The sequence below is a fragment of the Lethenteron reissneri genome, chromosome 12, assembly GCF_015708825.2.
Source record: "Lethenteron reissneri isolate LAM-NWPU_2019-01 chromosome 12, ASM1570882v1, whole genome shotgun sequence".
NCBI classification, from domain to species: domain Eukaryota; kingdom Metazoa; phylum Chordata; class Hyperoartia; order Petromyzontiformes; family Petromyzontidae; genus Lethenteron; species Lethenteron reissneri.
In genome coordinates, this window is record NC_083790.1 from 8,176,948 (window position 1) to 8,200,858 (window position 23,911).

Here is a 23,911-nt window from a genome sequence, read left to right on the forward strand (position 1 = left end):
TTTGCTATTTTAATATTTCTACTTGCTTCGTTATTCAACGTATTTTTGTTTCGTGTCATTGACTTGCCGTTTTGCTGACCTAGGTTACACCTTGCACATGTGGATATCCTGGTCACTTGTGTTCTCATCTTCTTTGAACGCAATAAGTTGAAACACAAGATTGGGGCCACACAATGCAGACCAGACGGGGGGCGGTTTGGACGTTGAGAGCACAGCAGTGCTGACAGCTAAAATAAGGCAGACTTCTACGAAACAGATATGACTGTAACACATTTCATACGACACGTGACTTACGTGAAACAGACGAGATCGTACATGTGAGAGTAGATGAGACTGTACAGAAAACACAGACAAGACGCTATAAGGCAATTACATCGAATAATTAATCAAATTCCGAAGGTGTTTGGGGCAGGTTTGTAGGGGTTGCATAGGGGCAACAAAAAGCCCTAACACTGCAAAAGTCTCCCGCTTGTAGGATGGCAAGGTTGAACTTCTGGCCACGGAGGTCACTCAGCCCATCATCCATAAACTGGGGATTTGCAAAGTTGAGCAGAGTACAAGATCGCATGCGTAACTTGCTGGGGACTGAGGTATAGAGATGGATAAGTGAACAGGTCAGATATGTAAACATCAATAGAAATAGTGACACCACGCACAGATACTTCGCTGGGTGTGGACAGTTAATTGGTCAGGGCCTACATGTAATGGTCAACAGTTACAGCCTGGCTTAGAGCGTCTTTTATTCTATAACACATTGAAAACATCAATTGGATGGTTATAAAATATACACATCCTTGCAAAAAAAAACTAATCCTAATGACCTTGATAAAAAAAATGGCTGTTTTTCTCTGCAGATGCCTTCAGGATATCGTGATTGAGAAAGAAGGCAAAATAAGCTTTGGGTGACAAATGCCATCTAATTACACCACTAACAAGGAACCGTAATGTGAAAACAATGCATACATCACAGTACACCGACTCCAGTGGGTTGTTAAGGAGAAAGAATTCCGTTTTGGATAATGGGAAGTTATTTTGCTTGTTAATGGTAACCCAGTTAATGATTGTCCTATGGGGAGACTGGTCCAAACCATACAAATGTGGCTTTTTCACCATTGATTCAGGATCTACAACAGGGACGAGCACCACCCCAATGCTGTTTCGAGCATGCCATATAGAATTAAGATGCTTCCATTGCCTATTGGCTTCAAAGTATTGTGCCGTGTAATAAAAATGCTATCTTTAACATGTTTGACCCAAATGATATTTGGCAAAAATGTCTGTTTCATATTTGACAAAAATGTGACAATGTCTTTATTTACCAGCAACGCTGGAAATCACCTAGGCGATGCGTTACTGTTGTTTAGGCAGGATGCGAAACTGGCGCAGAATGTTACTGTCTGTTGTTTAATGGAAATGATGTTATTGTTGCCAGCACTTGGGGAAATGAAGAAATTATTACGCTACACGTGCAGGCTTACTGCTCTAATGGTGGGGATTCCTGATTTGTGATGAGAAAGGGTGATGCTGGGGCTCAGTGGGGTATATTCAGGGACACACTGGGCATGATTTCCCTCGTGAAAAAAAATACCATTTCAGTATTTTTCCATAAAAAATACATTGCGACTTTCACTTAAAATACGGGCAAAAATCCCATTTGCCAAGATGGGATTCAAATTATTTGGTAATCTGTCCTCCCAAAAACATATTGGTGCGTGATCATGTGATGCAAATTCCCATTTCCTATTCTTAGGTTTTTTCGGTTAAGCCATTTCCTCCCACGGACACACTTGTGAATATAATAAGGACACTTTTCACTATCATAAATACGGTATCATCTCTTTCAAATACAAAGATGTTATTTTACATAAAAGATGTGTCCTCAAATGCTGTCAGCTTTACTCGCTTATTTGTTTTCTAATGATCCCAAAGCACTCAACGGTGTGTTGTGATGTTATCACCAGTAATCTGCATGCAATAGGCACTTCCACTAGCTGCATAGACAGAGATACGCATCTGCCTGTGAGTGATTCCAGGCACGTGGCTTGAATACAAACAATCGTACATAATGCAAGGCATTATGGGCTGAATAACTCATAAAGGAGCAAGCCAAGTATTGAGCTGCAGCAATGAATGGCATAATGGCTTTCAAAGGCAGCATTGTATTGAACAAGGGACACTGTTTTATACACGGCTCTTCAAATAATGCAGTCCCGTATTATACTTTGTATTTTTTATCTCTTGTCTCGGCTTAAATTTGTGGCCAGATTTAAGTCACTGTATGCAGTATTGATGATAGAATAAAATTGTAATTAGTCGTGCATTGAAACATTATAGACCGCCATAACTTTTCTTTGTATGCGGCTTGTGCGATTGACTCGAAGCCAATTTTATTTATTTCCCAAGTTTTTGGGATTACAGTAATTAAAACATCTGCAGCTGCTGTGGTGTTAATATAGTTTTTCAAAAATTAACCCTTTTGCATAAATAATTTCATCTGTTATGCATATTTACATTGCTACATTGAAATATACACTACTCTCATTAAACAAATTTCAGCACCGTAACAAACTTATTTTCAAGAAAAAATCCTTTTATTTAATGTTGCATTATCTCCAATTTCCAGTAAAAAAACAACACTTTATTTATCAGATTTGCATACCCAGCCCGAAGCTTTTTAACATTGTTATTAAAATACACAATTGACACCGAGATAGGAAAACGTAGGCACCGTTGAATTCTCTGCATACATTACGTTATATAAATGCGTATTGAAATCATGTAAAACAAGTGATTTGTACTACATAGTTCTGCGTGGTTGTAAGTGCTATCCTATAAGTGAACCGCCGTCACCCCAAACCAAGCAGTTTAAAAAAAACCACCATTTCCACAAAGCCCATCATGCCAGCCATAATTCATAAGAGACGACATGCGAATTGTGGCCTCTTTGAATGAAAGTACACAGTACAGTGGTAATTGCCTACTTCTTTGCAGTACTGTAGTCCAATTTACTCTCTTGACCATGCTTAAACATCGAACCCAACCTCGTGCCCTTGGCTTACTGTGGTGGGACTTTTAGCGAGTTTCGCTGGAACCGTTTATTGCGATGACGTTATGCTGTTCAGGCACGTCTGGTCCCTCCCAGTCTGCATCCTCTGGATTTGAAACACTGGGGGGTGGGGGTTGAAGAAAAAAAAATCCAGCAGCATATGTTGCAATGAATTAGGAAAATTACAGTAATGTTACGAACAATTATAATCATTTACATATCTGTAATTCCACTGCTGGATGAAGGCCTCCGTGCACTGTGTCATCATAGGGATTGTTTGACGATATTGGTCAGTGTGGGTTGGTGAAGGAGGGGAGAGTACGGACTGGTTTAGATATCACGCTCGACTGTTAGCCTTGACCGGGAATCAATCTCTGGTATCCAGGTTCATAGCACAGTGAGTGAATCAAAACCGAAATCTTCATTTATACTGAAGGAATCCAGTGAGCTATGAAGGTCATTGTTACAGATATCCAGTAAACAGCTGGATCACAGCTCTTTGCTGTTTATTGTTATCGTTCAATTTTTTACATGTTTATTCTGACGTAAAAATATATACAGCAAGTCAAATATTTCCCACCGTGGAATTACATTTCGCATTTCTTAAAGCCGCGAATGTTCATCTCACCACCAGACTTTACAGGCCATCGATCAGGGAGAGTTCAGCATCGTCTTCAGCCTTTGGAGGAACCACGACCTTTGGGGAGACTGTGCTCTTCGGAGGATCCACGTTCTTTGGGGCGTATGTGTTCTTCGGAGGATCGCCCACTTTTGGAGGATCGCCCACTTTTGGAGGATTGGCCACTTTTGGCGGTTCAGGTTTCCTAATCACAAATGTAAAATATGGTTATTGCAGTACTGAACGTGACTTCCTGCCCGATCACTTTTGCACTAATAAACTATGCAGGAACGCTGCAATTTATAGATTAGAATTCATAGATTCGCTTCTGCGTCGGTAGTTAATGCAAAGAAATACTGTGTTCATCTTTAGAGAAGTTAAATTTGAAGAAATGAGCCTTATAAAATATCACTGTTACTTGGCAAGGGTCCAACTTTAGAGATAATGTCACAGATGTTATTGTTCTTCAGGGTATTAAATAGAGTACTGTCCATTTTTGTTAAAGCTCAAACAATGTATAAGAGAGAGCACGTTTTAACGCATGATGACGGACGCTTGTGTTGCGCCCGAAACGTCGTGATTTATTTTATTTTTATACCTACGTGACTTTACCGAAAGAAGCAAAGAGTATGGATTCCTGCAGTCACGAAAGCTTCAAATCAAGATCATACTTTAGCAGTATATTTTAGTATAGTTAACCCTATGAACCTTTGCAATAATATGTCATTGGCACATGTATGAATATTGGACTTAAAATAAACCTAATGTTACGTTAATGCAGACAATTTCAATTCTGTTATATACTTAAGTTCAAATTTTTTTTGTCAATTTGCAATCCTAATAAAAGTCACGCTTAAATTATCCCAAATAGCTGTCCTGAGCAGTATAACAATATCACGAATAGCAGTCACAGTGAAACGACATTTTTTTTACTTGCAACACCTCTACAATGAAAAGCTCAAACGAGTGTATTTTTACATGAAATTTATGTAAGCAGCTGTTGAAGCCCACATGCACACCAAACTTTAACCAATGCATGCCAAGATAGCATAATGACCACTTAGTGGAGACATGCAGTGGGGTGGGACCAAAGCAAACTTCAGCAACCCTTTCCCACGCATCTCATAGAGTTTGTGTATGTGTTACAAGGCAAAGGTGCAGGTCTGCAAGTTAAACTTGCGCGACCGCTGATGGAAAGGCCTCCACTAGATGGAGCTCTACAGAGCTTCTCTAAAGCATGTATTTGGCCTACTTTTCCATGCTGGCCTTACGTCTTGGAAGAGGTGGGAGTAACCATATTTGATCTCATCACACGCAGCCTGCTGATCGACTAACATGTGTATCCATTTATAATGCAGGATGGAGGGATTCAAGAAACTTACCGTGCACCACCACTCAACCCTGATAAATCTAGTACAGAAAATCATCACAATGTTACGTCGCAAATCAGCTGTTTCTTGGCAAAAAAACAAATTGTATCAAGTGTCTTACTTTCCCAAGTCTTGCTGCAGAGTTTTCAGCTTATTCAGACAGTCTTCGTGGTATTTGGCTTTAGCATCAACGTAGTGATGCAAGCATGCCAGGTGACTCACCTGGGTGTGGGAAATGGCAGTACCATGTCAAACAAAATTGGGCAGTGTATATGTGTGGATCCCAACCAAAAAAAACACACAAACCCACTGGAGGCCATATTTTTCACACTGGTGTCAGGTGGCAGATGGCAGTCACACATGTTGCCAAGCAATTGTCCAAAACACTTCAAGATTTCAGAGTTTGGAGGGGGGGATGGGTCTTGATGTGTTCCCGAACATAATTGAGAACCCACTTTGTAGACGGTGGAATAGAAGCAGTGCCCTACCACACATGCTTTTTATTCACCACTCAACACAATGAGCCTACTGCTAAATATGATATTTTACAATAAATATTAAATGCATTAAGTACATTTAAGTCAATGAAAAAAAGCATGTGCACATTCAGGGTTTACAAAACTCTAATGCTCTTGCCTTTCCAAAGTGCATCTATTCAGGTTTATCAATATTCTCAATTTGAAATGAAAGAAAATGACGTCATATATTCATTGATAATGTAAATTAAGTGAGTTAGAACCCACTTCGCTCCAATGGAAAGCATCGTTTTTTAAATTAACTCGATTGTCCCGAGCGAAAATAAAAGTATGAAAGCCCATCTTCAGCATAATCGTAGCACACCACGGAAAGGGGAATATCGAGTGAAGGTGCTCTTTAAATATAAGATAAGATATTGTTTGGATAAAGGAATGGGAAAGAGAGAAGAGGAAGAATGGGAAATAAGAGGAAATTTATGGAAAAGCAATGAATAGGGATAGGGAGGAAGAGGGTCAGGAGAGATGAGTATAGGGAGGACTACATAAGCTGCATGGAGCAGCTTCTGTCTTCACAGAGGGCAGAGAGAGGGAAGGGATTCAGTGCGAGGTGGCCACACAGAAGTTATGCGATTTACAGGAAGCACGAGCTGATTTAGATATAGATAGATATAGAGTATAGATATAGGTGCTGCGGCCGAGTGCTATGAGATGAGATGTCAAAGTGTCTGACGTTGTGTTGCTCACGTGAGTGGACTTGAGACCTTCTAGGAGGATCTTGGTGGTCTCGGCCTGGTGATCAAACTGGGCCTGGGCCTGGCGGGTTTCAGCCTCCAGCTGTGAATGCAGTACAAAAGATGTCAGGCAGGGCAGCAACCAAATGAAGGTTTGTTGCTTTGTGACATGTCAGCGTACCTCGTGTTTGAACGCCGACTGTGCAACTGACGAAATAATAACGAAATCATGACCTTCTTAGGCCATTTCCTATTACATGTTCATTAAAGTTTTGTAATTGGATCACTCAAATCTTTACGTTTTTTTACTTTTTACAATGTGATATTTCCAGTGTTCATGTATTTTGGTGTTGCAGCTGGTGGTGTTCAGAATCGGCCTAGCCATACAGTACCTTTTGTCTTTCTTCCTCATCAGTGCACCTTTTCAGCTTGGACCTGAGTGTGTCCAAGTCCAAGCGTTTGGCTTCCAGAGCCTTCCTCTCTCTCTGAAAACACATTACGGTATACAAAGCATTGAGGTTAGAGGAGGAACAGATACTGCATTAACACAGGCACCCAATCAACCGTGTAATTTTTTTCAAGATGTACAATATACTGTGCTGTATTGTCCACTATAAAGGAAGCACTTTCCTAGCTTGTGCTTTATTTTATTGAACCTGCCGTAGCCTATATATACACGAACATTTTTAAAGCGTATCACGCTAGCCTGTTTAAACTGTGGATGGACTTCATGAATACAACGGAGGTCAAAGATCATCAACTGATTTATTTAAGTTACGGCATTTCAAACACCTACAGATTATACTCAGTCCTTTGTGTAATTCTTAGCAGGGTAATGCAAAGCTACACGTACGTAGTAATAGTTACCATCACACTGTGTTTATCGATTAATCAATTAGGAAAATATCACTGTATTGTAGTGAATTTTTGGTTGTAATTTTAGACACCGGTATGACTCAGAAGATGAAACCTCTTCGCCACTGAGTGCCAAACTGAGACTCACAGCAATGATGGCAACATCGTTGTCAAGGAACTTGTGCAGAGGGCCCAGGAAATCCTTGGAGACGACATGGATGTATTCCTTCTCGCTGGTCCCAAGCTGCTTGTGGGTTTCGCCTGCCTTTGTCAGCGCAGCACCTGAATCCACAATGGAACACTCTAGATGTAATCTTGCACAAAGATACATATTGCAAAAAAAATATTAGGCGCGGTCTTCATTCACTCTCAGAGAGCAAGAGAATGACGCGAGAGGTGCAGGAAACCACAGGCGGTGGGACGGCAGCCAGTATACAACACCAACAGTTGCCCAAGCTCTGTGGCCCTACATTGGGATATGGATGATTTGTCATACAAAAGCAGTGGAGGGAATCCTGGTGTGATCATTGTGCTCATGTGCACAGTACATTGATGGTTTAATTTCATTCACTGATGAATGTATAACATCCCCATTATCCATGAGGTTTTTTTGGGTTAGATAGTGTAAATATAAATGCGTCGTTAAATCCGCCACCACCCGACACAGCCAATTAGTAAAGATTGTCACGTAAATAAAACATGCCAATTCGTTACTAGTTCAGCACACCGGTGTGTTGGATAGTAAAACCACAACATTTACAAATCGAGTACAACACAACTAGTAACGCATTGGCATGTTTTGTTCACGTGACAAACCTTACTAGTTGGCTGTGTCGGGTGGTGGCAGGTTTAACGACACATTTATATTTACGCAAAAGCCTACGTGTTAAACTGACAAGCCCATTGCAAATCGGTACTGTATTTGCACTCTGGAATAGCAACGACCGAGCTCTGAGGGTACAAAATGGCAGAGGTGGGACAAAGTCATTGTTATGCAAGTCCAAGTCGAGTCTCAAGTCATCAAATTCATGACTCGAGTCTGACTCGAGTCCAAGTCACATGACTCGAGTCCACACCTCAGAGGTGGGACAAAGTCATTGTTATGCAAGTCCAAGTCGAGTCTCAAGTCATCAAATTCATGACTCGAGTCTGACTCGAGTCCAAGTCACATGACTAGAGTCCACACCTCTGCAAAATGGCATCAGATAGGGTTTAAGCACATCTACAAAGTTAAGGAGAACTTTGTGCCATTCAAGCGTGAAATGCCTGGGAGATATGACTATGAATTAATGATGAGTTCTTTTGTTGTTGCCTGCCAAGATATGTCGTCCCGACGTCAGTAGAGAATTCCAGTACAGTTCTGTAATATATCGGGACTTTTGAAGTGACTACTTCAGTGAAATTTACCAAAGCTGACTGTAGATTATTGTAGTTTCTGCAGGTAACTGTTGAACTATCTTGACCAAGTGGTACACGTTTATGTGCAGCCCTTTTTCAATCCACTGCTGGATGAGGACCTCATTCTGCATGGGTCATGGGGGTTATTTGACCGTCCTTCACCATGTTTGTCAGTGTGGGTTGGTGAAGGCATATTGACATGGGAGCGTAGAAGTACAGTCAAACAATGGATTTTACTGCAATGCCCTCTGCTGCCTGTCACTTAGCCACGCAGTCTACAATATCTGTTGTGCATGATGGACGTCAATACAAGCATTATTCGGGTTCGATCCTAATGTTTGGGGGCACGTTCCAGGTGATTTGTTCAAAGGCTGACCAAGGTAAAGACTTGTATGTAATACAAAAAGCTGATTTAGACACGTGCAATGTACTATGAAAATGACTTAAGATTGCCCATGGAGCCTACAAATCAATAGTAAAATTGGCCATTGAATGCAGCATATAAATGGATTGATCACATTAATGGGGCGGTAATGGGCTGCCCATGTTCCGCGTTGAGAAACGCACTCAATCTGCTCACCATAGTTAGTGCCGGGTCCCAGCTCTTGGCCGGCATCCACGAAGCTCTGACCCAGGATCTCGGTGTCTGTCTGCCGTGGGCTTGGTGGCATGTCCAGAAAACCGGTGAAAAACTCCTGCACCCGGGCACCTGGAGTGAACGACACCAGAAGATGCAATGGGGTAAAATGTGTTATTAATTACGAGTACAGCATTTAAGCAATTAAAAGCTTTACTCAGTTTTTTTGGGTATAAAATAAAATAAATCATGACGTTTTGGGCACGACACATGCCTTCCCACCTAATGATGGATGCTTGTGTTGTGCCCGAAACGTGATTTATTTTATTCTATACCTACGTAACTTTACTGAAAAAACCAAAGAGTATGGATTCCTGCAGTCACGAAAGCTTCAAATCTAAATTTAAATCTTACTTGTTCGGTTTTATTGTTGTTGTTGTTTGCGATGGTTTAGGACATCCTGCTCTAGTATGTAGTCAGCAAATCAATTAAATTGACAAGAAAAATAAAGTAAAGTCACACGAAATGCACAACAGATGGCAACCCAATACTGATTTGTGATGTCGCAGATGTTATAGTGGCAAGATAAATAATGTGGTGCACGGGTGCACATATGCAATCTTTTTTGCAGCCCTTTAAAACGTTTGTAGAACATGACAAAGACTTTATAATAAATTGTATGTAGTATGAGAAAAAATCTCTCTTTATTTCGCCAAACTGAGTTACCGCTTAGTTTGACACGTAGGCTTTCGCGATCAATATCATCCATAATAGAGGTTTTTGGGTTAGATCGCGTAAATAAATATTAAAATGTCCCGTTAAAATCCGCCACCACCCGACACAGCCAATTAATTGTAAGGTTTGTCACGTAAACAGAACGTGCCAATTCGTCACTAGTACAGCACACCGGTGTGTTGGAGAGCCAAGCCACACTACTCAGATTGTAAATGTTGTGGCTTGGCTCTCCAACACAACTTGCTAATCATTAAAATTGAGAAGTCTCCGGTTTGAACTCTGCGGCACAGCAGTTGAAGCAATGCGCAGGTTTCTTCAATCTGCCCACCTCTGTCCACCCAGCTGTGTGAATATGTACACTGCAGTCTACTGGAAGGTCGCGTATGGTAGGGTGAATTGTGGGTAATACCCACCTCTTTCAAGACATCAGGCCAGCATTGAAGAGTAGGCCAAAAATACCCTCTAGAGCTCCTCTCTCTAGTTGGAGGACCTTACGCCAGCAATGAAAATGAGCAAGCAATTGCAGGGCTGCACCTTAAACCCTTGACCTCACACCAGAGAAATGGGACTTACTGGGATTGGGCTGTATGACCACTTCAACTTGCTTGATGAGCTTATCTGTCCAGTTCTTGGTGATGTCCACATCGCCAAAGAGCTTGAGGAAGCTGGCGTCCAGTTCTGTCTTCTCGGCTTGGCCCACCGTCTCTCCCGCCATCTGCCGAGGGCACGCACGCGAATGTCTCTTAGGAGGCAGGTACAGCCGGCACTCGTGTGAATCTGTCTTTGGAGGAAGGGGTATCCGGCTGCAGGGAAGCATTCAACCTGTGTGTGCGTTTGAAGTGAAAGGAATAACTGATAAAAATGTAAGTAGGTGTACAAAACTATAGGTTGTAGCGCTATACTACTGTAATGTCTATAACTACTGCCTGTACAAAATTGGCACATTTCAGTGTAAAAGATCCATTGATATATTATTAACTTGAGGGCCTTTTACAATGCTATGTTTTTGTAAAGTTTCATTGCATGCTGGTGTAAAAAAAAAATCACTAGATTTTTTAACTACTCACATTGTAAAACTTAAACTTGGCACTATCCTCACAAAAGCGAGAATACATACGTTTCGGTATCGTGAATTCAAATCATGAGTACATTTGGTATTCTTATCGTGCAAAGCTGTAACAAGCGCACTGTTGCACAGACGATTATAATCTGCAGTAGTTTCGTAATTTTGCTAATCGAGTAATTTAATGATAGTTTTTATTTATTTGGACCATTACGCCGGCACACGTGACCTCCTCTGTTCCTCAAAAATGTCAGGGGATGTTCATGTTCCCTGTGACGCAGGCGGCGCACGGTGCTTTTCGGCTAATACACCCGCAGTATTAACCAGGACAGCCGTGGGGCTTGAACCACAAACCTCTGCACCAAATGTCAAACATGCTACCGCACAGTCATATCACTTGCACATGACATTCATTTATTTTTTATGTTAAAGTGGAAAAAAATAACCCAGCGTGCAATAGTTACATGGTCATGATTATGGTCACCATTTTTATTGTGGGAAATGGCAACCTTGAGGGAAAATTCACACTGCTGCTTGAACTGGATGACAGGAGACCACAAATCTCCTGTTTTGTCATTGCTGTTTATTTAAATAATCTAGTTGAATCACTCTTTTCTGGTGAAATTGGTACACATCTCTCCCTTGTGTCCTCACTTTACCATCTATTAAGACCCTCAATAAAATGTACAGTACTGCAGTGCAGTTCTTTGGAAGAGATCCATCGATTTTTAAAACAAGGATAATTGTGGGTATTTTTTCATTCATTTCATACGAAATACTGATACCAATTATGATTAATTTATTATGTAAGGCACCATTCTCAATTAAATGCCCGCCTGCACTCACCCGGTACAATCTAAAAATGTGACAATGCACAAGCAGTACGCTTTTCTAGGTCCACCACACGTAAAGGAACAGCAATATGTTTACATTGTGCTAAATAACAGAACTCTACTTAAATGCTTTTTTTATGGGTTCTAGTGTGATTGCTTGTATAAAAAAAATTATGTTTTTGATGGTGCATGGGTTTTAAGCCAACGTCATCTGGGAATTGTGCAATAAAGTTCAATTGCCCCGCAGGAGACATAAATCAAATAAATTTCCCTGCTCGGACCTGAAGCCCATTTATGGGTCGGTCATAACACTGTTAGATATCCGCAAGAAAGCGCCGTACACCATATTCGTTTAACAAAACGCCATCCTTTTTATTTTTTTGACAGCGTGCAAATGTCAGAGATGTGTGGCAGTGTCAAAAAATAAATAAATACGTGCCTAGATCATGGTCCAATGCACTGAGAAGGGAATGTTCCATTTGCCTGTGAACGTCAACTCTGCACTGCTTGAGGAAGTCGTCGCTGCTGCAGATTTATTGTATTTTCACCTGAGACTGTACAGTACCATACGCTGCAGTGTAGTAGCATTCCTGGGTGTGGTATCAATACGCAGCGAGGAAAGTTTTATGTTCAAGGGTCTTTCATTTTAGATTTGAAGCTTTCGTGACTGCAAGGAATCATACTCTGTTTTTTTTCGGTAAAGTCACGTAGGTTAAAAATAATCGAAATAAAATAATAATAAATGAAAATATATCAATTAAATCACGACGTTTCGGAGGCAACACAAGTCTCCGTCTTCAGGTGGGACCGTCACAGCCACAACACCGCACGTACAGTAAATTTGTAAATTTGGCTTTGACGGTCCCACCTGAAGACGGAGACTTGTGTTGCCTCCGAAACGTCGTGATTTAATTTATTTCTTTTCATTTTTTATTATTTTATTTATATTATTTTTTACCTACGTGACTTACTGAAAAAAACCTAAGAGTATGTCTTTCATTTTGTTCTCATTTTCAAACGTTTATCTGCCGACTTCAGTTCCGATTTTTCGGTTCTGCAAACATTTGTAGAAATTATATTGTCATTTTTTTGTCGATGAAAGAACCAAGAAGCATGTTCTACTCTTGAGTTTTGCGGTATTGTGGGTTAAATAAAAATACTCATTTAGCTTGAGTTATGAAAAATAAGAATAGGTTTGACATTTTTTTGGGCAATCAAACAGGTGTTAAGATATTCTTGGTTCTTTCGGTAAAGTCACGTAGAAGGGAAATAAAAAAATAATACAAAAAATAAAACAACAACAATTATCACGACGTTTCGACTGCAACACAAGCAATCATCATCAGAATTTTTGTTTTATATTTTTATTATTTTATTATTTCCCTTCTACGTGACTTTACCGAAAGAACCAAGAATATGAATCCCTGCAGTCACGAAAGCTTTACATCAAAATTTAGGTGTTAAGATGTTCAAACACCAAATAGAAACCTTTTGCAATAAATCAAGTCTGCATTAACCACATGCACTTGTGGTCAACATGCAAATAAACACGCCTTGATTATCTCTGCATTGCCTTTGAAACTGATTGGTCTACACCAGAGATAGTTTTCTTTATGGCCTCGTCTCACCAGTGTCAGACCAGAGGACGCCAAATGTTGAACAGTACCAAGACAATACCCGTATTATCTATGGCTCAATATTCATCAAATAAAGAAAGACCAAAGCCCTCATTGGTGACATTTTAGCACGCATCTAATGAAGCAGAAGGAACGAATTTTTCCTTTGCATAAAATGTATATCGAAATGTCAATTGACATTTTCCATTAATTAGAATTGATAGTACATACATATAATTCATATGGCTTTCCTCAGCATTACTAATATGACTCTTTAAATAGCTTGTGTGATGTGATGTGACTCCTCGGGCCAGGATATATGACACTGACGGGCAGTACTCTCACGCTTAGTTAACTTCAAAGGTTGCAACTGCATTTCCAGATTATGCGAGGTTTATTTATTTCATTGTCTGGTGAACTTTAGCTGCATGTAGCACACAGCCCAACATTTGTGAATGTAACATTTCAGCGCTTCAATTGTGTCTACGTCATGCTTTTATTGTTAAAAAAAATACTAAAATAACTCTGCCTTAATTGCATATTGAACATCTCAGAAAATGGAGATACCCTTTCATATAACTACGATAGTATTTCAAAATACTCAGTACCGTCTGGTATTATCAATACATCGAGTTGACACGTGTAAATATTTTGTATCCAGTATCAGACCCAATTATGCAATCTGCAGACCTTAAAAACGCTTGAATTGCGAGCGAGAGAGAAATAATAATACTTGCATTTTATATAGCGTCATTCATGCTAATATCATCTCACTAATGCTGTACATTAATTATAATTAAGGTCCAAATCCCATATACAGCCACTACCAAGTAAATTAAAACCCGACTACCAAGCAAAATCAATAAACAATTTCCGAAATGGTACCAAAACAAAAAGCACAAACATCAACAAAACGTTATCACAACAAACAAATGCGCCCATTAGATCTACACATCCCAGACCACACAATCCCAACTTCCCAAACAAGCCAGTCAAAAAGTTACGACTAATTTTTTTTTTTTACCAATCGGTCCGAAATGACCATCAATTTCTGGCCAGTCACGGGCGTTGGCTCGCACGGTTTTTAGCGCACGCAGGGACTTGTGACGTGAAACGTGGCGGTCGCTCAAGCACTCTGACCGCAGCAGGATGATGAGAACGAGCAGCGTAAAGTGAAAACTATAATATTTGCGATAGGTAATAAAAAAACCCCTACTTATTCCGGCTCACCTGAAAGACACGGTTGAAGAAGTTCATGGCGTCGTTGGCCATCGACTTGACACCTTGCTGGGCTTGCTCCATGTCGTCTTGCGAAGAGTCTCTGGCGAGAACTTTTGTGTTGTGGTCGCTTGCCCTTGCCTGGTCCTTCGGCTGCAGGTGCCACCTCGTCTGTAGGTGTGGCCCCGCCTATGTTTAGCTTTTTCTGCCTCTTGCTGGAATCTGCCCTGGCAATTACACTTGCCGACAAAAGAAGGCTGCATGACTGGTCTAGCAGGATCAACGTGGAGCGGACCGACGTTTTTATTTCTCTGGTGACAATGTTTAACCAGATGCCCGACAGGGCACAACTGGCCTCGAGCTTGCTTCATACAGTGACATGCGAGGCGCATTTTCATCAGAAAGGTTGGGAAAAGGATTACGAAGAGAGAGTTGTTGCCATTTGAGACGTTGATTTTTTTTCCCAGCGTGTGCTCCCACTTTTTGGCGTGTTACTCTATCCACACTACATACTTTGCCCCCACGCGTATTGGAGTGCCCAAATAAATTGCATGCCACTGAATGTTTGTGAAGAACAGATAATTATTTATATAAATACAACGTATGATCTCTATACCATGAATGGTTTTGTTGAATTAATGGACAAACTATCCAAAAGTTGTTTTAATTTCCAGTGAAACATTTTAGAATACGTTTTGTATGCACACAAAGACATTGTGCAATGCACACAGAGACATTGTGCAATGCACAAGAGGTGGCGGAGTGAACCAAAGTATCAGATTAGCTTGGGATTTCAAAGCGAGAGTGATTTTGGAAGTGGCAGTATATATATATAAACTTGAGCGGGCAATTGACCATCCTACAGTTTTTTAGCTCTTAATTGAGTGACATCAACTTGTTTTTTTTATAGTCTCCTATAACACTGTTCAACAACAACAAAAATATGGCCATGGACTTTTGCAGCTATTTTAGACTAATTTCAGGGTGCTGATTCCAAATCTGATCTCAGATTTGCTCTATCACATCTCATTTTTATGCTATCGGCATACCCCATTTTCATTGATTTTACCCGAAATTAACTCTGTACACTTATGATTGCAAGTTGTTGCGAGTCAGTGACTGCTTTAGTGTTAAAATGTGGTGCTGTATTTTTAGGATAGTGTGTTTATAATAAATTTTATGTAGATATCCACATTTATTTAATATTTTTCTTCTGCAGTTTTTATTGAAAATGTAATATTTGATATCTCAAAAACCTGATGTGATAGACAAAAACTGATGCCAGATTTGGAATCAGCACCCCAAAATTACCTTAAAACCGTTGGAATACCTTATGCCAGAAAAAGTGTGTTGACCAGTGTAACCAGTGCACTGTGCTATGAACCCAGAAACCCAAGTTCGATCCCTACCACGGTTAACATCATTGATGAGTGATATCTGAACTGGTCCTGGGCCCCCACGCTTTCACCAAACCACATTGACCACCTTGATGAGAAATGGTCAATCAACCCATATGACCGACATGGCATGGGAAGGATTTCATTCAGCCGTGGACTAACAAAGCAATGTATATTATAAAAAAATTTATCACCAGGGAACCTGCATATTGTGCAGTCATGTGCTTTTTAAATCCTTTATATTAAGTTCGCTTGCTTGCTTGCTTACGACCGTGCAAATCTTTCTGTCGTTTTTTAACACACTTCCCGTGATCCAATCGAGCTGACATTTTCCACACAGACTCGTTGTGCGTGACAATGCATTTTCGTGAAAATTTTTAACAAAATGTTACACTTTTTAGGAAAAATTATTTTATATTTAATTACCAATTGCTTATGGTGGCAGCCATTCATCTGACCCATAGGTGGCAGCCATCTCAAGCCAGAGGACGAGAGGACTCTAGCCGCCACGCATATAAAGGATTTATAGTGAAAAACTTGGTTTTTACTGGTTATACTTATTCTGCGTGAATAAATCCGATCTGTGGCATGATGCCAAGATACATTGTGCTTCCTTCCCATATTTATTTCTCCAGATAATAAGAGTGGGTTTTAAACAACCCATTTGGCTGCACGACGTTCTCGTAGTACAACTTATCAGCAGTATTGGTCCAATGCAAACAACATTTCTTCCGGTTAGTTTGAACCAATGCTGGAGGACTGCTCAATGTTTATAGGCAAGCTCCCTTCATGTTAGAAATGGGTCCTTGTTTGACACGAAACTATGCCATTATTTTGTGCAGTGTAATACCAGGCAGTAGACTACTGAGTGAGGCATTCTGCAGGGTGACACCACTTTTGCTCTCAATCATACACTATTCACGGGCATCTATTCACCCTGAAACATTTGCTATGCTGGGTTTGGGAAAAGGTTAAATGCTTTTACTACATAGTCCTTATCAGCTGGAATAAAAAGCTAAATGTTATGGCAATTGCATGACATTTTATTTCAGTCATATTACATTTTCACATTCCAATATACACACAAATCAATGGTTAGGTTTCTCTTAATATCACATTTCTGGTGTCTCCTAATGCACAATGTTGAGTGAACATATTTGACATTTAAGCAATTGTAGGTAACACACTTATGGTGCTAAGATGCCATATTTCCTGATAACAAGGAGATGGCTTCGATAATAAACGATTTGCCATGCAGGCCACACAGCAACACAAACCAAGAACAAACCACAACAGTCATCACGTGTGGGGAAATTATTGTGCAGAAATTAAGAAAAACAATGGCAATTCCGTTTATCTGCGATGCACATTTATACCTCACTCCTATTTTCCATAGATGTGTTTTCATTGCAAGTGCAGTGCACGTATTAGAATTCCAATGGCATTAAATCCAATTCATAACATGCCTTATACAATAATCATACCATGTCACTTTACAGATACAAATTACTTCTCTGTTGCTTGTTATTGTATTTATATAGATACTACTCGACAACAGCAGGCCATACTGTCTTGGTGTAACATATACATTTGCCTGCAGGAATCACGTACAAATATACTAAATTTTACATTGTAGATCAAATTCCAATGGCACCAAAGCAAATGAGCTATCAGGTGCTACACTTAGCGAAGGAAGGAACGAGGAAAGCACGTTGCCCAAAAGGATAGGGCCTAAAAACAGTGATGGGCAACCTAGAGGAGTTGCTGGGCCACATGAGCAGCCCTCCTTCACCGCAGTGGGCCACCATCTTGAAACGCAGTGGGCCACGATCTTGAAATCGTGCTTGTGCACTCATCATAACCCGACGCGACACCATAGACGCACTTCAAACAGGCTACCACGTGGGGCTACACGGGCCGTGTGCAGCAAGTTGGCCACCACTGGCCTAAAACCATCACCTAAGCTTTGAGCTGCTGGTCATCGTCGTCCTCCCGTCTCTTTTTGCTACACACGGCTTCGATGAGCATTCCCGCCGTGAAGAGCAAGAGTGCGAGCGACGCCACCACCGAGCTGATGAGGGCGGCCAAGTTCTTGTAGAAGGAGGGTGACCGCTGCACTTGCACGATCCTGGGAGTTACCAAGGCCACCAGGGCCACGTTGGACATCTCGGACCTCACGTTCTGGGAGTTGTTGGCCCAGAGGGCAAAGTAGAGCACTGGCACCAGTGTCCAGGGCCATGCAGCCGTCACGTTAAGTGTGATGGCTTCACGGCTGCCTGCCGGCGCCGGCGATACAAGTGAGCCATTGAGGAGCATGTGCGGTTTCACCACGCGGGCGCGGAGGGCAAACGTCCCCGGGTTGCCCAGCATGGGGCTCACCCGCAATTCGTAGAATGATGCTGCGGCGATAAAGAGACGGCAGATTTATTTTAGGGTAAATGTGAACAGGGGCGGCTAAGATGAGGGCGACTTTTCTGGAACTGGGGCAGTCTGTCCAGTGATTAAGGCCCATGGGAGATGTGAGCTCGACAATGAGAGGGATTTATTTTTTGTTTTGCTGATGTTGCAACCAAAAAAATATAAATTTATTAAATATTTCACCTTGAAAATATCTGGAGATGGTACATCACGTTTGCAAGGTTGTCCAGGGTGTCAATTGCCATATGCATAGCCAGAGCCAGAGATCGCCCACATAGGCTTAACAGACTGTTGGGGAAAGCCCTGTTAGCGAGCACACGAGGGGCTGTGTGGCCAACACCACCCCTTGCTGCCTTTGTCTCCCATGTAGCGATTTTTACACATTGTACCAGGTACTCATTTGAGGCCACTTAGGGGAGGCCCAGAACTGGTGCAAGATCATGGTCACTGGTCCTGGCCATGAGCGGGAATTAAATCAGGTGCCCTGGTTTGTAGTACAGCGTGCTAAACAGTGCACCACCGCTCCCCACATTTTGTGTTTGCTATAAATAACACATTGATGTACATAGCAAACACATGACCTAGATACAAACATTTAATTTGTATAACTTGTACAATATGCATGTATATAATTAATTACACACCTAGTCAAATACAAGAATGATGGCTTTATAGAGAGTGTGCATCAAACAGTGGTGACATCAAATGCATGTATTGGGATATTTATAAATAGTGCGGTGATAACCACACCTGCTGGTGATCGGTACAATGGCATGCGGCTTTAAAAGGTCGTCAACAGTCAAAAGTTGGTGTTTGTGTATATATTTGTTGTCATGTGTGGACACTGCAGAAACACGATTTTATGGAAATGGGACAGAAATGACTTCACTAGGATGACGTACGAGCACGATGCCAGTCTTGATACATTTCACAGTTGGGCCAAAACAGTGTCTGGACATATACTGTAAAATGACCAACACTTTTTATGGAGCCTTATCCGACTGCGTGCCCTTTATTTAAAATTCCAAGCAAGTGTTCATAATTTGCATCCTGAGGCTGCGAGATGGGTTTATGAGCACTGTTTATAACACAAGCGGCTGCTTGTTGTCAGAATGATTAAGCAGAATCGGCTCTTTTCTGCAGTATATTCTGAATGCCAACGGGGCGGAGAATAATATTCCCACGACATTTAAAAAAAAGTGTGTGAAATACATTTTAAACATTGGGCAACATTTTCTGCGATGATTTTGATCTGAACACGCCTTGGCTCTGCACCCACGGTTGGCATTGCCAGGAAAATTAATTGTCGCTCCCTATCTAACAGGTTGGCACACTTTAGCCGAGGGGCTTGATAATTGGCAATTGTACGGTTTTTAAGTGTAATGGTAAAAAAAAAATGCACACTAACGGTGATTTCCAGACAGCAAAATGCCCGCTCGTATCTGTAGAATTGGTCCGCGCATCATGGCTTGCACGGCATGCGAATGGGATTTCTAAAACAAGGCTGAGTTCATTTATAAATGCAATATGGTGTTGTCACATTATGTGTGTCCCAGACAGTTTGAAAATCTTTGATAGGATTTAAAGTTTTAAAAATTACGTTACTTAAATTCTGCTTCTTAAGAATATATGTGTTATTCTTTTTTAATTGTGTGTTCTTTAATATTGGTAATTGTTTGTTGTTATAGCAATCAGACAAGACATATATCTATAGTTTGTGCTCCCTGGTTGCCTGGGTGAAAAGTGGGTTGTGTCTTTTCCAAAGCCTGGCCAGCTTGGCTCTAAAAACTCAATCTCCATGTATATAAAGGGCAAAGTTGTGAATGTGTGTCTGTTCAAAATGTTTAGCTACTTCCCAACATGCAACAAACTTGAAATTTGCCATGTGGGTACTTTCCAGACTGTACACCATGCAAACATTATAAAAATACACATTTTTTTAGGGGGGGGAGCTCAATAATGTATATATTTGTTGCACGGCAAATGAGCTGTGACGTCAAATCTGTCATGTGACCCGCGCATGTGGAAGCGTAACGCATTGTAGTGTCGTGGTTAGCGCGCTGCGCTACGAACCCGGCGACCCGAGTTCGATTCGTGCTCACGGCCACCACCGGTGACGATTATTTGAACCGGTCCTGGGCCTCCCCTAAGTCGACTCAGCCTCAAACGAGTAACTGGTGTGGTGTGTGAACATCACCACTGGGGCGACAAATGCGGCCGGGCGTGGTGAATCCAAGTCCCGGGTGAAGCCGGGTAGTAAAGCTAGTAAACAATAAAACTACACAGGGTACGGTGACAGAATCGATGTTATGGCATATTGTTGTAAAACAACAACACCTTTTGTCTCGATTATTACTCTTATTTACAGTGGTGGCTCATCCTGACGGGCTGGTGGTGGCGGGCCAACTTGTAAAAAAATTAAATGGGGGAAAAAAACGTTAACAATACAGGCAGTCCTCTACTTACGATGAAGATACGTTACGACGACCCCCATCGTAAGTCAAAAATATCGTAAGTCGAAGATGGCCTAGCTTGCCCAGGAGTCTTAAAGAATGGTGATAATTTAGCAAAACAGAGCAATTTACAGTACCGTACTGTATAAACTATATACTATGTATTTATTAATTACAATACTGCATTGAACAGTAAAATATAAAGTAAAAAAACAAGGTAAATTCTTAGCCTACCTATATGAACTGCAATTTAATAGAAAGTTTTTTCAGGAAACAATCCTATCTGGTATTAAAAAAAACTTATAACATGCATTGAGCGTATCGTACCTCCTACGCTGCTGCGTTTGCCTGCCGCGCGAAATGTAAAATATTTTACAATTTTGTCGTATCGCTATCGCCGTCCTAAGATCGAAATATCTATACTCTTAGGTTTTTTCGGTAAAGTCACGTAGAAATAAATAAATAAATAATAAACTAAATTATACAAATTATAGAAATAATAATAGAAATCAAATTATAATAGAAATAAAATAATTATTGTATTTCTATTGTTTTTATTATTTAAAATAATTATTTTATTTCTTTTATTATTTCTTTAATTTTTCTAATAAATTGTAATTTTGTATGTTTTATTATTTATTTTTCCCTACGTGACTTTACCGAAAAAACCTAAGAGTATGAATCCTTGCAGTCACGAAAGCTTCAAACCTAGATCGAAATATCCTAAGTCGGACCATCGTAACTCGGGGACTACCTGTACCTAGCTGTTTATTCTAACGACCGTAGAACCTCCCTTACCACTCTCCACCTCGCTCTTTCACTCCACGCGGTCCACCAGCCCCCCCTTTCCGCAACAACCCGTGGGGCTGCCATGCCTCTGCCAATAAATTTACCCCAGCGGCCGTCGCCACCGTTGCTTATTTGTTCCCCAGCACGCACGCACGCACATCCCAGGACGCTTTTCCCCAACAATCGTTTCACACCTCGGCCGTTGTCAGCGTTGCCCCCGGGCGCTGTCCAGACCAGGTTCACGATGCCGGATTCGAGCAGCTCAGCCGTCAGGTCCGTCACACGGCACGGGGGCCACCCCGACTGTGCCGACACCTGAAACACGTTCACGACGGGCCGGTCACGCGCTGGCAATCTTCGTCTGTAACCCGACCCAAAAATACCAGCTGTTCTCAAATAAAACGAAACAATTGTTTTTTTTTTACCAGGTTAAGGCCCACTGAGCGACATCGCAATGCTCTTAGGCTTTTTCGGTAAAGTCACGTGGGTAAAAAATAAAAATAAAATTAATAGAAGTAATAATATAAATAAAATAATAAATCACGACGTTTCGGAGGCAACACAAGTCTCCGTCAGTAGGTGGGACCGTCACAGCTAGATTTACTGTATCAAGTGATGAAACCTTGCAGTCACGAAAGCTTAAAATCTAGAACTTCATCGCAATTTTTTCAAAAGCGACCTGGCCACAAATTGACAGCTCAACAAAGTGACTGATCGCGTGGAAATATGTAGCGGCCAAATACTTTATAACGCATGTTTATAAATGTGGAGGTTAAAACCGAACCCACGACCTCCTGCATACCGGGCGAGGGAGTTAGCATCTCGCCACTGTGGCGCTCTCGCAAAGCAATGCGCCTGGTCTTGTCAGATCTTGAAAGCTAAGCGGGTGTGGACCTGGATTGGGCTATGGGCAGCAGTAACAATGCACACAACAGCAGGGGGCAGTGCAGCAACATCCATTGTTGTACTCCAATGTCTCTGGTCCTCGCCTTCACCAACTCGCACTGACCAGCGTGGTGAGGTATGGTCATAATAACCCCCGCAGTCTACATGGTGTGTGGGGAGTCATCTAGCAATGAATTGACAAAGGCTAACATTTTTTTAAGGGAGACCTGGGTTTTAAAAATATAAACAACAGCAAGAAATGTATAAAGCTACAAGTTTAAGACACGATTCTGGCTTCTTGCGAATCCGGTGAACAGTTTTCATTCTATTTTTGTGTGTGGCAACATGTTCAGGAAGGAAATGCCAAGGTCGAGTTCTGGTAGGGTGAACAAAGACAAAGATTCCCCCCGTATAGCCTTTACAGGCTGTTGGGGCAAGTGCTGTTAGCGAGCAGCACCTGCAAAGGCCGGAACGGTACACGAGGGGGGTGGGTGGCCAGCACCAGGCCCGGCCGCCTTTGTCTCCCTAGTGGCGATGTTTACACACCGCACCAGGTACTCATTTGAGGCTGTGTCGACCTAGGGGAGGACCAGGACCGGTTCAGATAACTGTCACTGGTGTTGGCCGTGAGCGGGAATCGAACTCGGGTCGCTGGGTTCATAGCACAGCATTCTAATCACTACACTACCGCTCCACCCGAGGAAGGTTGAACAGTGATTCACACACTCACAGTTTGTGCAGCAGACAACAGTTTGTGGATAACAGTTGTGTGATTTCTTTTGGTAATTCCCAAACCCTAAGAGGTGGCCAGAAGATGACAGTACAGCAAATAGTGTTTATAATTAATCTGTGCAGTCCTTTTAAGCTAATCTGAAAGTATTTAGATTAAAATTCGATTTAAAGCTTTCGTGATTGCAGGGATTCATCTTCTTGGTTCTTTCGGTAAAATCACGTAGAAGGGAAATTATTTCCCTTCTACGTAAAATACCGAAAGAACCAAGAAGACATTTAGATTCAGTAAATACGTTAGATTTTCTAGAAGAGGCAATTAATTAAATGAGGGTGGTAAGTCACCAATCTACTGTGAATATCCCGTAGGCAGCAGGAGAAATTCCACATTCACATGGCAAAGGCGATTTAACACAGATTGATACTCATTCTGTCAACCCCACAGGAATCAAAATCTGAGTCAACCCCCTACTGGAATTGATTTCACAACCTTCCAATTCCCCACGCACCTGCGATTAGCATGGTCGACTACATACGGTGCGAAAAAATATCAACATACACACAATTGCGAGTCTCGCTTTCTAGCCACTGCACCAGCGAACTGGCTACATAGAGTCACTGTCGAGTTCCATTTTCATTACAGAATATGCATGACCTTGCCGATAGGTAAAGTAAACATTGCCTTATATTGCGCCTTAAATGG

The 23,911-nt window shown here is 41.4% G+C and overlaps 2 protein-coding genes across 3 annotated transcripts in view; both read right to left on the reverse strand.

Annotated features, from left to right (window-relative positions):
* Nucleotides 1-2,569: 2,569 nt before the first annotated feature.
* On the reverse strand, nucleotides 2,570-14,742 carry LOC133341852 (endophilin-B2-like). Its single transcript, XM_061550642.1, has 9 exons — nucleotides 14,550-14,742; nucleotides 10,381-10,522; nucleotides 9,076-9,204; nucleotides 7,246-7,379; nucleotides 6,635-6,727; nucleotides 6,256-6,345; nucleotides 5,157-5,257; nucleotides 3,675-3,870; nucleotides 2,570-3,166 (listed from the first exon to the last, which is right to left on the reverse strand). Exons 1-8 carry the CDS (start codon nucleotides 14,619-14,621, stop codon nucleotides 3,684-3,686), a joined length of 948 nt encoding a protein of 315 aa, XP_061406626.1. The 5' UTR covers nucleotides 14,622-14,742; the 3' UTR covers nucleotides 2,570-3,166; nucleotides 3,675-3,683.
* A 2,263-nt stretch (nucleotides 14,743-17,005) lies between these two features.
* Nucleotides 17,006-23,911, reverse strand: part of LOC133341648 (calcium-activated chloride channel regulator 1-like) — a 34,026-nt gene continuing 27,120 nt past the window's right edge. For both annotated transcript variants that reach the window (XM_061550244.1, XM_061550242.1), the window contains exons 14-15: nucleotides 21,789-21,909; nucleotides 17,006-18,333 (exon numbers count right to left, since the gene is read on the reverse strand). In XM_061550244.1, the coding sequence (XP_061406228.1) occupies nucleotides 17,894-18,333; nucleotides 21,789-21,909 (561 nt within the window). In that variant the 3' untranslated portion in view covers nucleotides 17,006-17,893. The remainder of the gene's footprint in view (nucleotides 18,334-21,788; nucleotides 21,910-23,911) is intronic.

Excerpts from the sequence above, each read along its gene's own strand:
- LOC133341852 (XM_061550642.1), bottom strand. The coding sequence starts at position 14,621 with ATGGAGCAAGCCCAGCAAGGTGTCAAGTCGATGGCCAACGACGCCATG. Across the intron at positions 7,380-9,075 it reads GGGACCCGGCACTAACTATG|GTGCTGCGCTGACAAAGGCA; the intron begins GTGAGCAGATTG and ends TTGTGGATTCAG. Across the intron at positions 5,258-6,255 it reads AAGGTCTCAAGTCCACTCAC|GTGAGTCACCTGGCATGCTT; the intron begins GTGAGCAACACA and ends TCCCACACCCAG.